The 16377-nt window shown below is 45.8% G+C and overlaps 1 protein-coding gene across 1 annotated transcript in view; it reads right to left on the bottom strand.

Annotated features, from left to right (window-relative positions):
- IRAG1 (inositol 1,4,5-triphosphate receptor associated 1) overlaps nucleotides 1-16377 on the bottom strand; it is a 434599-nt gene that overhangs the window by 111645 nt on the left and 306577 nt on the right. The window contains exons 12-14 of the mRNA XM_086950734.1: nucleotides 12243-12374; nucleotides 2689-2830; nucleotides 480-529 (exon numbers count right to left, since the gene is read on the bottom strand). Coding sequence (XP_086806860.1) covers nucleotides 480-529; nucleotides 2689-2830; nucleotides 12243-12374 — 324 coding nt within the window. The remainder of the gene's footprint in view (nucleotides 1-479; nucleotides 530-2688; nucleotides 2831-12242; nucleotides 12375-16377) is intronic.

The following is a 16377-nucleotide window of genomic DNA, read 5'->3' as shown; positions in this document are numbered from 1 at the left end:
TTGACATACATTTGCATATAGTACTTCCATGCCATTTAATGCTCTTGCATAGAATACGTCAATAACGTTTACATGCACTGGCATATAATACTTTAAGGACATTAACATGCACTTGAATACAATGCTTCAATGACGCTCACATGCACTTGCATGTAACACTTTAATGACATTTATATGCACTTGCATATAATACTTAAAGGACGTTCACTTGCACATGCATGGAATACTTTTAATTACATTTACATGCACTTGTATGCAATGCTTTAAAGGTGAACATGTCAAGCTTTAAGGATTTTTCATTTCTTAGCTGCTGTTGAAATTGACGTAACATCTATATAGGTGAGCAAAGAGCCAAGCAAACTGTGTGTGAAATGCACATGAACAGAACATTCCTTCCTAGTGCACCCCCCCTCCCCGACTTCCCCGAAGCAATGCCTCTGAGGAGGCTGGTTAGTTACGTGACGCTGACAGTACCATACCTTTCCTATTGTAAGAGACATGGACCTGGCTGAACGGGGCACACCATCTTCTGTGTTACAAAATCAAAAAAATACATGGTCAGAGCTGCACATATATACAAGTCCAGAGTTGTTTGCATCATACATAGCTGCATAGTGCGTGCACACAGAACATTCACCTACATCAGACAGTAAAATTAACAACACATTAATTCAAACCACACAATTAGGGTTGTTTATAAGAAACACTAGCTACCAGGTTGGTCCCTATCACGTGTATTATCATTGGACACTCGTGCAGCCACATGCATCATTGTAGGAATTTGCGATTCCTAAATTGCGAAAATTAAGGAATCGCAATTTAGGAATCGCAAATTCCTATGCATCAAAAAAATCGCAACATTTTTAGCGATTTCCTAATTTTCCTTATTTGCGATTCCTTAATTGCGAATCGCAAATAAGGAATCGCTTTACATTGATTCCTATGGGCCTAGAGGCCCTTAGGAATCAATGGGAAGGCATTCTCATTTTGCGAATTCGCAAAATGAGAATGCAATTTCAAGGGTGCAGGGGAGGTCCAAAGGACCCCCCCCCCGCACCCCTGGAATGTCATGTAAGTACATTTTACTCACATACATGTCCCAAGGGCATGTGTGTGTGTAACATGTAAGTTTCAAAAATGCATTTTTTTTCATTTTTGAAACTTTTCGCAAATTACCATGAAGGTTTACTTCATGGTAATTTTTCCCTTCAAAATTGCGAATTCGCAAAATAAAATTAATCATGCATAGCATTTAAGAAATTGCAAAATTTGTGATTTCTTAAATGCTATCGCAATTTGAGAAATCGCAAAAAATTGCGATTTCTTAAATTGCGAAACATGAAAAATAAATGATGCATCCCAAAAAGTGATTTTGGAATCGCAAACGGCCGAATTTTGCGATTCGCACCGTTTGCGATTCCAAAATCGCTTGATGCATGTGCCCGTAAGCTCTTTAAGCAGCATCACATTGCGTTTGTGACCATAGCGTCATTTTCCCACAAAGTTGGCACTCAAAAAGTCCCATACTGCAAGGTACTGTTGGTTAAAAAATAAAACAGGAGTCGTTGTAGGTGTGACGCATGATGGGGGGTGGGGATAATTGGCAATTATGGCGCAGTGGGGTGTTGTGACTGCCATTGTTGTCAAAGGAGCAATATTACATTTAACCCTTAAGCCCAATGAATTGACATAACCTATGAATGATATGTTGATGTCTTCCTTCCGTCAGACTTATGGGCTTGAAATAAAAACCTTTCTTCCATAAGTTGGTGGCACTTCAGAAGCATGTCAAGAGTGAGTCAACGTCGGTCACATGTTCTCATAGAAAAATATTTCTTAAGCGGGCCTCATGTTCTGACGATAAATGGAGGTTCAATGGACTGAGCTTCCAACAATAAAGTTGCTTACTTTGAGAATGGTTTCTCTGCTCAAATCACTTTTTGTTTTCAAGATTTCAGAATATATATGTGTCTCAAATACTGCATAACCACTACGTATATCTTCATATAAATGGAGCACTGTGTAAGTGGAGCACCGTATGTTTTGAAATGCTGGCAGTCTAGAATACCCGTAGTCCAGAATTATCCCCCCCATATGACCCTTGGTCATTACCCGGCAGTAAAGTATGGTGGAAGCAGATCTGGTTAAGATCGGAATGCATTGTATGAGTTTTTCACAGGTGCAGTAGTATATGGTATTGTAGCAACTGTATAGCACTGTCTTATACCCAATTATGCCCCAAAGTGCTTATAGGTGGTAGAGGAAGAGGCTACTCAATTGGTTGTGCATGGTTGGCAGAGTGTTGTGGTTTTAGAATGGTTGATGCGTGTAGCCTTTTGGTGTCATCATGAGATTCTAGCTGTATCTGCAATAATAACCTTACCGAATCACCATCTTCTGGTAGCTGGATGATCTAATAGGAGAAGGCCCACCCAGAACCTTTGCTAGGCGTCTGGCCTGGTGACAGAGCGTTTAACCTCTCATGAATACTTTGACTTGGTTTTGATTTGCAAGCCTAGCGACCCTTTATCATGTAATGCTAATATCCACATTTAATTATGTGGACTTGTTGTCTGCTTAATGTATGATACAGGTAGTATTATAAGTCCTACGCTGCTTGAAAGTTGAAGTTGCATTGCCTTGTCCATTTTTGTTCATTGAAACAATCATATACAATATTCAATTTACCAGAACCATTGTAGCTCCTGCTTGAATTCTGATTTGCAAGTTTCTTGTACTCTGTCAGTTCTGCATGGTCCTTCTCATAAGTTCGCTTCAAATTCTCCACGTACTGCATCATGACTTCTGTTGCTCTTGACATTCTCTTCTCCTAAGACATAAAAACGAAACATTGTTTATTTTATTTATTGGAGCACCAAAAAAGCATTTTCATAAGTAAAGTTGTTGACGTTAATTGCACTATAGAGGATTAATACAGATTTGACAGAAAACTCAAATGACTCCTGGGCATATTTATATATTTAGAGAGGATTGTGCACATAAGGACAGGAGAGTGTGCAGCTGGTGATTGTGAGTCACCTGACATGAGGTGATCCATGAGAGCAGTCTTGAAGGAGGTTAGCGAAGAGTACTATTCAGCAGGAAGATGATTCCAGTGCAGTGGATCAAGTACATGGAAGATCCAACATATTGAGGCTGCACAGGTTACGGTTACCTGAGTGCAAGAGTTTTTTTTTCAATGGCTTCTCCCCTGATGTCAGATCTGCTGGGCACTGCTGACACCTATTAACTCTAACTTTTAGGTGAGTAGATTGCTCCTTCTCATTTAGATACCCTGCCATGTATAAATGCTGCTGCAATTTAATGTTTTTACTGTTTTTAAGACATCCATCTTTGGACTTGCCACTTTGGTTTTTAGCCACATACTAGCTACACCTATCACTAGTATGTCACAATGTCACTGTGTGCTCACGGTCACTACAGGGAATGCATTTTGTCACTTACCTGTGGTAACGGTCTCTTTTGTCTCCCAATTTAGGCAAGAGCAGGTGTTAAACAGGTAGTACAATTTGTGTGCTTTTTGTAAACTGACACTCTTGTAGGTCATGTTTCTGTAGATAGTAGTTTTGATATATTAGGTCCTGAAGAATCGCATGTCAACTTTAAGCGAGAAACATGTTGACCACACCTTCCACATCTTAGTACTGTATCGCTTTTGGAAACTTATGTTCCAGCGAGTACAGACTAATCTATAATTTACTTGCGGCAGAGGACCACCAGAATAAAACTGTTTTCCTTGTACCTTGTGCCTCATTTTATCCTCACCCACACCATCTACTCTGTTCTGGACCCTCACCCCCACTTCACCCATAGGCAGTTGGATAAAAGATCTCCGATAAAGAGCCCCTCTTTGAGGTGTGCCCGTTGGGTATTGCACCGCCTACCCAACGAGGAGCATTGCCTATGATGAAGCATGACACTCGCAAGGGTGTGTGAGGCCATTATATCCAACACAATGGATACCCAGGGTTAGCTCTCCACAAGCACTACCCCTCGCACTCTAGTGACCTTCCGTCCCTTCCTTTAGGAACAGCCCAGCCTCCTTTTTGTTGTCTGCAAGAGTTTTTGGCCACATCTGAACAGAACTTTTAAAATGGGAAAATGTGATGCACCGGTGGCGCAAGGGGCTTGTAAATAAGCCCGTAATTTATAATGTGCCGTTTAAGGCTTTGAAGACCAGGATCAGGAACTTAACGAGAGCTCTGTTCGTGGCCAGCTGAGCCATGCTAGTCAGAGGTAGAAGTGTGTTTAGGAGAATATGACGGGTCCTTGTTGCAGCAAAGTATGTGCCTTGTCTAGCGGACAAAAGGAGTGAAGGGGGAGAACTATCAAAGGTTTTTAGAATAGTCAAGTTTTCTAAGGGCCAATGAGGATATCAGTATCCTGGCTGTGTGGATGGAAAAACATGACCAGATTTTCCTGATGTTCTGCAGTTGAAGTCTGCCCACTGTGAATGTATTTTAGTTTTTCTCAAAATTCAAACAGTAAACATTTGGAGTAGAACTGATAATATATAGTGTGACCTTTAGGAATCAATGAAGACATAAACATAACAAGTGCATTGAATAACTTGCTAAATGAAAGAGGTATGAAGCAGGATTAGAAGTGAAATGTTTGACAGTGTTTATCAATTGCTATCACTGGCTTTCTATCAAACAGAAAATTAGTCTACCGATGGAAACCGTTTGATCCACGTAGCAGGATATGCTGCCTCGACCTGATAATCAGTTTATCCAAAGGATACACACATTTGTTAAAACTATATTGTGTGCTTTTTGGTGGCTAATGTTTACACACATTAAAGGCTTTACAACATAGATTTTCCGTTCTGGAAAAATCATTTCAAAGGTAGTTTTCATGAAGAGAATGGTAGAGAAGAATTTTCTATTTTTTGTGGTTTATGCTTGGCTTTCATACACACCCATCCTTCAAACAACAGGATTGGCTTAGACAAAGGCCTTCATGAACATCTCCCACTTATTCTAAAACTCTGAACGCCAGAAGTTGTAATCCTGAGCTCCAATGCATTCGTTGAAGCTTCCAGTCGATTCTACATTCAAAGGGCTGTTTTTGTGAATTGTTATGATTACTTTACCTCCACCATGAAACACTGCCTATGGCTTAGCAGGTGAAAAATAGAACCCAAATTAAACTGACCAGACCTTAATCACTTAAACTGCCCCTCTATCTGGTCCACATTTGAAGTTGAAACTAATACTAATTATTTTGACCATTTCTCTGCATACTGTACAGGCGCAGTACTTTTCTGAGTAGTGCATAGTATACATTCTTCAGTCACATTGTTAGGTCTCACCTGTTAATTACCATAATCATTAGGAGAAGATGGTCATTTTCACTATTGTAGACAGTCTATGACCTCAAACCTTCTCTCTGGTAATAATTGTACAGAGTGTTGGGTTATTTTGCATTTCTGAGACATGTACAGAGGAGTCTTTGGTGACTTTTTTGTGCTTGCTTGACACACAGTCTCTGTAGCATCCATAACACTTGCTTTCTTGGCCTCCAAGCCTGCCCCCATGCTGTCATACAGTTAATTCTTATTGAGTGAAGGCTAGCCTTAGGGTCTGGACTTAACCAATTGCTCAGCTACACCCTGCTGTATCAACGGCTGCATCCAGGCCCTGCACTGAATAGCCAGTGTAGTATACCCTTACTGGAGTCACGTGAAGGGTCAGTGCCTAATCTCCCTTGCAGTCAGCCTGCTATATGGCGGTTCGCTGCAGGCCCAGATCGCCTGCCTGGCCATGTTCCAGTCCACTATGTGTAAAAACCCCGCTTTGTAAGGCATTCTTCTATGCAAAACGAAGACTGACTGAAAGGCCCGGCAGCAGTCGCAAACTACCCTGTCTACAGCCATTTTTAGGTCGAGCCTGGGCAGAGCATGCACTGCTCTGCGAGGCATGCTGCATTGGAATATGGACTTGAAGCCCTGCCCACTGCCAATATTTGTCATTTGCTTGTGTCATTTTCCTTCGTAAATGCTGGCTTCTGATTCGTTAATAGGCTTGTTAGTCCCTCCTTACTACCCCTTGTCTTGATTTATAAGCTACCATGAGGACTGGCCCTTTTACTTCGGTTGTTACACTGTGAGTCTCTGTTAGTCTGTAAGCATTATTTTCTTTAAATAGTTTCTCTAACTGCAGACATGGCATGCTTTCCTGCATCTTTCAGTGTGCCATGCTCGCTTTCACTATTCAAGCAGCCTGGGACAATGAAGGCCCCTTTTTTTTTTACAATGCCAATAGCTTAAACTCTCGCAAATGTGAGACCAATTGCATTGCAAATGCTTGTTTTAGTCATGGGACCAGTGCAGGTGCATATTTTTTGTAATATTCTTTCTTTGAAGGGTTGTGCTACCTACCATGTTAAAGTAGAAGGATTAGAGAAGGCTATACGTAAATTGCCATGACTTTGCAAGTAAGATTTATTGGTTTCTTTGGAAAGGGCACGGCCATGTAATATTCTTGTTTTCCAACCCATGAACGCCTTTTCCACCTACACAGACCTTCCAAGAAAATGATAGCCAAGCCCTCTCTCATGACTAGAATATCTGCTCAAATCACCAAGGCATTGTTGAAAAGGCACCTTTGCAATTGGGCTGAGTGAACGAGTGACAGGGGGGTTATCAACACGGTTCCTAGGACAAGGTTCACTAAACAGAAATTTGAAGGTCATGTGACACTGTGTTGGAGGCTGACATTACCCCCAGGTCCCTCCTGTCCTCGTCCCCTTCATACTGACCAGTGAGATAACCTATCTCCTTGACAGAAAAAAGAAAAGCAGGAATGCTGGTACACCCCTCCCCCTCCCCACTGGGAGTACATAAGTGTACACTACCCAGCATTCCTCCTATCCTTTTTTCTCTCTTCCAACAGTATGAAGTGGACCAGGAGCCTGGGGGCTCCTGGGGCTTACCTGTTGCTGGGCTCCGGGTTTGTGCAGGTCTTCTTGGTCTCCCCCCCTTCCGGGCTTGGGGGGAGCCATGTTGGCGCTTCCTGGCGGTTCCTCTGTTCCTGGGGACGTCTCTCCTCCCACTGGTGGCGTCCTGGTCACGTCTTCCGTGTTGCTGGGCATGTCGGGAACGCAGCAGTTCCTGTTACTTCTCCGGGAGTGCGGCGGTCTCTGTGTAGCTGGGGCTCTTCCTTCCGGGGATTGCCTGACTTCCTTTGTTTGTAGCAGGAAGTCAGGCTTTTATTGATTGCGTCTGGCGGCGGTGGGTAGGGTGCTTGCAGGCCCTCTCTGTAAGTGCAGCGTAGCGTTTTTTCTCTATTTATGTGACCCTTGTTACTGACTTTTGCTGCATTTCTGTTTGGGCTGGTTGGTTTACAGTGGTGCAGTTTTGGGTCGTTTTCTGCTGTGCTGCCTGTTCCTCGTTTGGGCTGCCTCCCCGTGGGGTCTTCACTTTTCCTGTGATCCTAGGCTGCAGGTGGGCTGCCTGGATTCTGTCTTTGGGTGGCCTGAGGTCCTGCTCCTGTGGTGGATTGCTGCGCTTTGGTGGCCTTTAGTCCTGCTCCTGGGGTGGCCTGCTGCGCCTCGCTGTCCTGTGATTCTGCATTCATGGGTAAACATGTCAAGAAGAGCAGGCATGTTCTTAATTCCTAATCTTCTTCTGCACGTTCCAGGCGTCGTTCCCGGGGTGGTGATGCCAGGAGGAAGAGGTTAATTAAGGAGACTTTGTTGAAGATGGGGGGTGCTCCCAGGTCCAAGTCCACTGGTCGGGCTCTGCCTCCTTCTTCTTCCTCTGAGTCTGAGGATGAATTGTTGGTGGGTGATGTTCAGAAGGGCAAGTATGTCGACAAGGACATGTTGCGGGACTTATTTGGTTATGTTAAGGCTAATATGGGGTTTCCCGCTGATGATGTCCCTAGTACTTCTAGGAGTACCTTGCTTCGCCAGTTCCAGTGCTCAGCTCCTGTGGTTATGCCGGTTCATCCTTGTGTCAAGGAGGTACGTGACCGGGAATGGAAGGATCCGGATCGCATTCTGCTCCCTCGCTTCATGGCTAAACTCTATCCTCTTCAGGATATGGCCAGGGACTTGCCGGACTCTGTTCCTGTGGATTCTTTTGTGGCCAGTCTCATTGGGCGCAGTTCTTTGGATGAGGATTCTGTTGTGCGGGATCCGGTAGACGCTTCCATGCGGAAGGTTTATTCTGTTTCTTATCTGGCGCTCTGGGCTGGCATCTTCAGGACTTATGTGGCTCAGTCTCTGCTTTTGGACTTGAGTCTTTGTCTGGGTCTATGGATGATGCCACTGACTGTTCAGAACTTCTGACTCATGTTGAGCGCCAGGTTGAATTTCTGTCTGACATTTCCTTCGATGTGGTGCGTGCCTCTGCCCTCTCTGGGGGTGCTTGTGTTGCTGCTCGTCGTAACTTGGTTCTGAAAGACTGGAAGACGGATTCAGCCCAGAAGTCTGCTGCTCTGCGGTTGCCCTTTCAGGGTTCTATGTTGTTTGATGAGGAATTGGAGAGCAAGTTATATCGGCTGTTTACGGAGAAGAAGCATTCTTCCTTTTTCAAGCAGTCTTCCGCAGTGCCGGCTTCCTCCAAGCCTAAGCACTTCTTCCATCCTCCCTCTCACATTCAGTTTACCAGGGGCAGGGGTCGTTTTCAGTCTGGAAGGGGTTGTGACAAGAAGGCGAAGTCCCTTCCTGCAAAGCCTCGTTCCTGACTATCTGGCGATCGATGCCATATCCTTGGTCGGAGTTCTGCTTCGGTTCTTTCTTCCAGCCTGGATGTCCTCCTGTTCAGACTTGTGGGTGCTGGACATTGTCCTGTTGGGGTACCTCTTGGAGTTTTTGACCCCTCCTCCTGACTCGGGGGTCTCTCCGATTCCCTGGCCGTCTTGTCCGTCCAAGCGGGTGGAGCTGTCTCTGGGGATCAGGTCTCTGCTGGACAAGAGGGCGGTGCAGGTGGTTCCTCCCGGGGAGAGGGGTCAGGGATTTTATTACATTATTTTTCTGGTTCCCAAAGTGACAGGGGGGTTTTGTCTTGTCCTGGATCTGAAAGCCCTGAACAAATTTGTGCTGTGGGTCCCGTTCAAGATGGAGACTAGTCAGCGGGTGATTCCCGTGGTTCTCTGGGGTCATTACATGTGCACTCTGGACCTTCAGGATGCCTATTATCACGTGCCGGTCCACCCCCTTTCCCGTCGTTTCCTGAGGTTTTGTCTTCAGGGTGTCCATTATCAGTTCCAGGTCCTTCCTTTCGGTCTGAGGTTGGCCCCCAGTGTGTTTACCAAGGTGGTGGCTCCCTTGGTGGCTTACTTGCATCTTCAGGGGGTGATGGTTTACCCTTATCTGTACATTTGGCTCCTTCATGCTCCCTCAGAGGTTCAGTTGTTGAGGGATCAGGAGTTGGTGTGTTCAGCCTTGGAGACCCATGGGTTCCTGTTGAATCTCTCCACAAGTGTCAGCTTCTACCATCTCAGGACCTGACTTTCATAGGGGCTCGTTTCCGCACAGATATGAATTGGGTCTTCCTGTCGGTTGCTCGCGCGGTGACCCTGTGTTCCCTGGCTCATCGGTTTCTGGTGAGTCGGTCCTTCCGGGTCCGTCTTTGGTTGCGCCTTCTGGGTCTGATTGCGGCTACGGTGTTCACTGTGCCTTGGGTGCGTTTCCATCTTCAGCCTCTTTGGTCTTACCTGTTGGCTCGGTGGGATCCTTTGTCTCGGGATTTGTCTCTTTTGGTTCCGGTGCCTCTGTCGATTCTTCCTGCTCTGCGCTGGTGGACTTTGTCGGACAATCTGGCCGGGGGCTTGCCTCTGCAGTCTCCTCCTCCGGTGGTCCTTACAACAGACGCCAGTGCTCTGGGTTGGGGGGCCACTTTGGGGTCGGAGTTCCTTCAGAGTTGTTGGTCCCTGCTGGAGGGTAGTTGGTCCTCAAACTGGTGGGAGTTGTCTGCTGTGTGTCGGGCAGTCATGGAGTTTCGGAGCCTGCTGTTGCACCGCCATGTGTTGGTTCGGTCAGACAACACTGTGACCGTGGCCTACTTGAATCACCAGGGGGGTATCCGGTCACGGTCCCTGAAAGCGGTGGTGTCCTCGTTGTTTTGCTGGGCGGAGGGCCATCTTTTGTCTATGGTGGCTGTGCATGTCCGGGGGTGGACAATGGGGTGGCGGATGCCCTCAGTCGGGTTTTTCCCGCCTCCCTGGAGTTGGCTTTGACTCCAGTGGCTTTTCGTCTGGTGTGCGTGAGGTTTGGTCTTCCCTTTCTGGACCTATTTGCTTCCCAGCTCAATGCTCTGCTTCCCCGGTTCTTCTCCCGGGTTCCTCAGGAGGGGTTGGGGGGTGGATGCCCTGACACTCCCTTGGCCTTCTCGCCTGCTGTATGCCTTTCCTCCCCTTGCTCTGATCTCTCGGTTTCTGTCTCGGCTGGTGATGTAGGATCGGGAGGAGGTGGTGGTAGTGCCCTTCTGGCCCCACCGGTTGTGGTTTCCTACTCTGAAGCTGTTGGTGGTTCAGGGTCCTTGGTGCTTCCCCTTTTCTCCATCTCCAATGTTGTCCTTCCAGCGGCTTCGGCTGTCGGGTTGGAGGTTGAGAGGTTGAGAGGCAGGGGTGGAGGAATAGAGGTCTCCCCGAGCATTTAGCTTTGGCTATTCAGCGGTCCCGAAAACCTTCTACTCTTAGGTCCTATGGCAGGCATTGGGGGAACTTCGAGCGTTGGTGTCTCAGTCTGTCATTGTATCCTTTGGTTTGTCCTTTGCCTGATGTTCTTCAGTTCCTTTGGGTTGGGTTCGAGAAAAGTGTGTCTGTCTCGACTCTGTGGGCCCAGTGGGCTGCTATTCGGGCTTTCCGTGCCCCTTGGGGGATTCTGCCTGATGTGGATGACCTGGTTTCCCAATTGTTGCGCAGTTTTACAATTTTGCGTCCTGTGGTTCGGCCTTCTTTTCCTCTTTGGACCTCCCTTTGGTTTTGAGGGCCTTGGTGGCTGCACCTTTTGAGCCTTTGGAGGAGGTTGATTTGAAGTTTGTCACTTTTAAAGTTGTTTTTTTGGGGGCTATTACTTCTGCTCGTCGCCTGGGGGAGCTGGGGGCTTTGATGGCTCGGGAGCCTTTTCTTTCTTTTTCTGCGGATGGGGTTGTTGTTCATTTGGATTTCTCTTTTGTTCCTAAAGTTTCCTCACAGTTACATCACTCTCAGGAGCTGGTCTTGCCTTCTCTGTGTTCTGTTCAGGTGGAAGAGGACAACCTTCCTTGGTTCTTGCTGGATGTTTGCCGTGCTTTGAGTGTCTATGTGGACCGTACTCATTCCTTTCGGCGTTCTGACTCCCTGTTTGTTTCCTTTGGGGTGGTCTCCAGGGGTTGCTGGGCTTCCACTTCCTCAATTGGTTGTTGGTTGAAGCAGGGTATTATGTTGGCCTATTCCCTTTCAGGCTCCCCACCTCTGGCTGGGGTTCAGGGGCATTCTATGTGGGGGTGGCTGCTTCCTGGGCGGAGGTTCGTGGTGTGTCCCTTTCTGAGATTTGTAGGGCTGCTACTTGGGCCTCTGCTAATACCTTTGTTAGGCATTACCGGATTCAAAATGTTCTGTGGGATGATGCTAACTTTGGTTTAGGGGTGCTTTGGGCTGTGTGCTCCTAATTCCCCTTTTTTCTTTGGTGCTGTACTGTTTTCAATAAATTACTGGGTTTGCTACGGTTCTGTGTCCTGGTGGTTTGTTGTTGGATGATGGCCGGTTGCTGGTTGGGTATTCTCACTAGTCAGTATGAAGGGGACAAGGACAGGAGGGACCTGGGGGTAATGTCCTATTACTTACCGGTAATCTTCATTACTCCGGGTCCCGTTGTCCTCGTCCCCTTCATACCATCCCTCCCTCACTCTCTCCCGGGCTTTCCGGCCCTCATCTGGGGCTTGGTGGTTCAGGAGGAATGCTGGGTAGTGTACACTTATGTACTCCCAGTGGGGAGAGGGAAGGTGTACCAGCATTCCTGCTTTTCTTTTTTCTGTCGAGGAGATAGGTTACCTCACTAGTCAGTATGAATGGGACGAGGAAAACAGGACCCGGAGTAATGAAGATTACCTGTAAGTAATAGGACATTTTTATACCTCACCTACACATAAAGTGGACATTCAACAGTGCCCGAGCATGGTCGCTACAAATAAACAAGTGTCTCTAGATTCTTTAAACAAACTTGAGCATGTCGGCATGAGAATAAATCAGTGTGTAGCAATGAAAATAATGCAACTTTAAACTTCTTACCTGGCGCACGGCTCCAACCATTTCCGCACGACTGGAGAGTCTTGCTGTTAGGCGATGCAGCACAGCAATGTCCTCCAGCAGCTTCTGATAAGCGTCTCTGTGATCAGAGTGCTGCCACAGAGATGCAGATGCCTGGGAAGAATAATTTGGTACAGCATTAAAATCTAAACTGAGGCAAATTTAGAAAAAAGAATGCCATGTTTACTATATACTAATGGCGCCAATCCATGATTTCTGTTCTGTATTGTAGTTATCACGCACTGCTACTCCCTATTTGTGTAGTTTAGGGTCAATTAAGGGATGCCAAAGTAAGCAAGTTCTACCCCTGGCTTGGCCATTGCTAGCCAAGTGGTGCCCTGGTTGCCCTCGCAACCTCTTGCCCCAGGAGGTAACAAGGACATGGAAGGAACAAACAATAACAAAAAGCTTTAAGGGCCCTATGTTTTTTCTCCAACGGCACCAACAAATAGAAGACTGTGCAGGATTTAAGGGTAGCATATGGGTCACAACTATGATGTCATCAGGGGTCAAGCGTTGTGTGATGTCACTTCCCCAAACCCTGAGTTTTATAGTGATCAACATTTATGAACTAGGAGCCAGATGTATGACCGTTTTTAGCGGTTGCAAATGGGAAATTGGGACGTCTGCGACAGCTAAAAAGGGTTGTAGTATGTACAAACCCTATTTTGTGAGTCGGTAACCTATTACAGACTCGTAAAATAGGGTTTGCGAGTCGCTATTAGAAAGGAGCATGCCCCTTCCTAATACTGAATTGCAGGGGAAGGTACGATTGCTTTGCAACTACAAATGCGGCTGCAAAACAATCAGAGTTTACTACCTACTTCATGTAGGTGGTAAGTCAGTCACAAACAGGCAGAGGGTGCCAGGGGACCCCTTCCCCTTTGTGAATGCATGCGTTCATATTTTTTATAAGCAGGCAATGGTCCCATGGACTACCGCCTGCCCGTAAAAAATAAAAAGAAAACTATAAATTTTTTGCTTTTGAACGCATCGGTTTTTCCGTTAAGGAAAACAAGCTGCATTTGAAAAAAAAAGTTGATTTATTTAAAAAGCAAACACAGACATGGTGGTCTGCTGTCCCCAGCAGGCCACCATCCTTGTGATAATAGACCATTCCTAATGGGTCGCAAATTGTGACCTGCCTCATGAATATTGATGAGGCAGGTCATTTGTGACCCCCTTGAGAATTGCTAAATGTGTCTAAGACACATTTGTACATTCTGTTTTGCGAATCGCAAAAAAACGCAATTCTCGACCAGCAAAACGGAATGGTTGTACATATGGCCCCAAGTGCTGAAAAGCTTTGAGATTTTACATACAACGCAATTAGTCACTGTATTGTACTTTAAAAATTGTATTTGTTCATCTTTTGTTTAAACAGATGCCATTCATACTTCAAAGTGCATGAGAAGAATACACATTTCCTTCATAACGGAGTACATTATTAACAAAACAGTGCAAAAGCAAATTATAAACTGATATTTTCATGAATTCATTGGAAAACTTATATGAAAAACAACTTTACATTCATATCATGCGACTACACCAGTCAAAAGTTTGATATTGTCTCTAAGCGATAAGATTTTTATCTTATAAACATTCAATAAGGCGCTAAAACAGACAACCATGCGGGGACAAAATACTTTGAGTTCCATTAGCTCTTGGGGTGTATTTTATATGTCACCACCCTCAAATTAGAGTCTCAGTTGATGATAGTCCCTCGCAGGTACTTTGTGCGTGCCAACGCGTTTCTAATTCCCCGGTTTCTTAAGGAATTATCATCAGGGCTTTGGACCACGGTGCAATCCTTCTTATGTTGCGGTGAGGTTTTCTTATTCTGCTACTTTTATAGACCTATACTAGAGTCTTCCTGGATTTTTTCAGTGTTTTCAATCTGCATAATTCATTAGCAGTAACAGAATTGGTGGGCAGGAGCTTTTTTGGGTAAAAATTTTTTAAACGTCCTTCCCGGCCCCCATAAAGGACGTAACCCCTATAGTGTAAACTAGAAAAGCTTTGAGAGGCACAAACTTTAAATTTAAAGCCACCGAAGAACATAGGACATTTCTGAGACCACTCAGAATACATAGCTGAAGTGCACTGATCACTGAAATAGACTGGTAGCCAGTGGAGTTTCCTCAGATGAGGGGTGATGTGCATTTGTCTGGGGAGAGCAAGGATGACTCTGGCTGCTGTGTTCTAGACAGTTTGGAGTTACCTCATGAGCTGGGCAGTGAGTCCTATGTAGAGGGAGTTGCCGTAGCTGAGTTTGCTGGCCACAAGAGCTTGTATGACTGCCACCCTGGTGTTGGGTGGAAGTCATCTGAAGTCCTTCCTGAGCATTTGGAAGGTGAGGAAGGAGGCAGAGGAAACTGCGCTGACCTGCTTCTTCATGGATAGCTGGCTGTTGAATATGATGCAGAGGTTTTGAGCATCGTTGATGGGGTTGGGGGTTGGGCAGAGCTCAGGGAGCCACCATTCTTTGTTCCGGAGGGTGTCCTTGCCTTTCCTCGAAGATGAGTACTTCTGTATTGTCGGTGTTGAGTTTGAGACAGTTGTTGTTCATCCAGATAGCTACATCTTTCTTGTATTTATGGAACTTGTCTTTGATGGTCGTTGGATCATTTGTCAGGGAGAGGATTAGTTGGGTGTTGTTGGCATAGGAGACAATGTTGAGTCCGTGACTCTTGACGATGTTGGCCAGGGGTGTCATGCAGACGTTGAAGGGGGTTGGCCTGACAAATGAGCTTTGAGGTACACGGCAGGTGATGTTCTTAGGGAGCAAGGAGTAGGGAGGGAGGATGATCTCCTGCTTTCTTCCTGTAAGGTAGGATGTGATCCACTTGAAGGCTACTCCTTGATTTCCGATTTGGTGGAGTCTGTTGATCAGTGTGTGGTGGGCTATGGTGCCAAAAGCTGCTGAGAGGCTGAAGAGGATGAGGGATGCTGTTTCTCAATGGTCTATCAGCATTCAGATGTTGTCTGTGGTCTTGGTGCTGTGTTTTGGTCTGAAGCCAGATTGGGAGGGGGTTACATGGTTGTGGTACTCCAGATGTCGTGTTCCCTTGTTCCTGAGCTTGACTTTACATGTTCCGTTTTGACTCCGTATTAATCCTTGTGTGGCCCTCAGATGCTCTTCTATCCCTGTGGGCTACTGGAGGCAATTTTCCTAGCTCTTTCCAACTTGGTTTAGTTCTGTTATTGTTTGTAGACTTAGGCCTACATTTTTAAAATGTCTTTACCAGTTATCATTGATAGTTCTTTGAGGGGGCATCCAAATGTATTCATGACCAATGGCCTGTACTTGGTATTACTTATGTGCTACGCGCCTTAGTTGCCAATTTGGGTGGAGTACTTGCTGCTGGGCTTTAGTGTAAGATCTTTGCTGACTCTCCTGTCCTCCTGTAGGTATGGATGGATGGACCTGTTTGTTTGCGGTCCTGGGGCTCCTTGGACTGCTCAATGTGACATTTCCTGGCCTTAGTCAGCTAATCTTGGGTGATGGCACTACTGGTTCTTTAGCTGGCTTTCACCTGCCTTTGGCTCTCCTCTGGACATTTCAGTGCCTTCCCTAAATTGGTGTGGTGCTGTCTGCACTCTGTCTTCTTGTTTTTTTTAGTTTTACTCTCAATTTTTCATGCCCTGTACTTAAGTAGGTTTGATAACTGACCTGTTGCTGGGCTGTTCTCTTTTGCCACTTGGGGTGTGTTATACCCATGTTGGTCTTCTCTTTTGGATAATTACCTATTAAGGGTTCTTTGTTAACTTTGACTTTGGATTTTCTTGGCAATTGTGTCACTATTCTGTGGCTGTGGGCATGTGGCAGAAGGGTTTCCTGTGGTGGATAATTTCAGGAAGCAGTCAAGCTCCTACATTAGTGATAAGGTGTAAGGGTTCTGCACTCTCAGATCATTGCTCTGCCAGTTTTACCAGCACTCTCTTTTGTCTTTTCCCCCCTCGCACTCTAGTGCCTTTGTTCTGGGTTGAATGCTGATGCGGTAAGTGTCTCTGCCCGCTCTGGCTTCCACTTGTATGACATGATGGGCTTGGGGTCTTCATTGTTTAGATTGCTCTGGTTTTCTCATATGCTCCAGGTAGAGCTTTGGGCTTGTGG

The sequence above is a fragment of the Lissotriton vulgaris genome, unplaced genomic scaffold (genome assembly GCF_964263255.1).
Source record: "Lissotriton vulgaris unplaced genomic scaffold, aLisVul1.2 SCAFFOLD_998, whole genome shotgun sequence".
NCBI classification, from domain to species: Eukaryota; Metazoa; Chordata; class Amphibia; order Caudata; family Salamandridae; genus Lissotriton; species Lissotriton vulgaris.
Note: the sequence above shows the minus strand (reverse complement) of the source record. Positions and strands in the feature narration are given on the sequence as shown.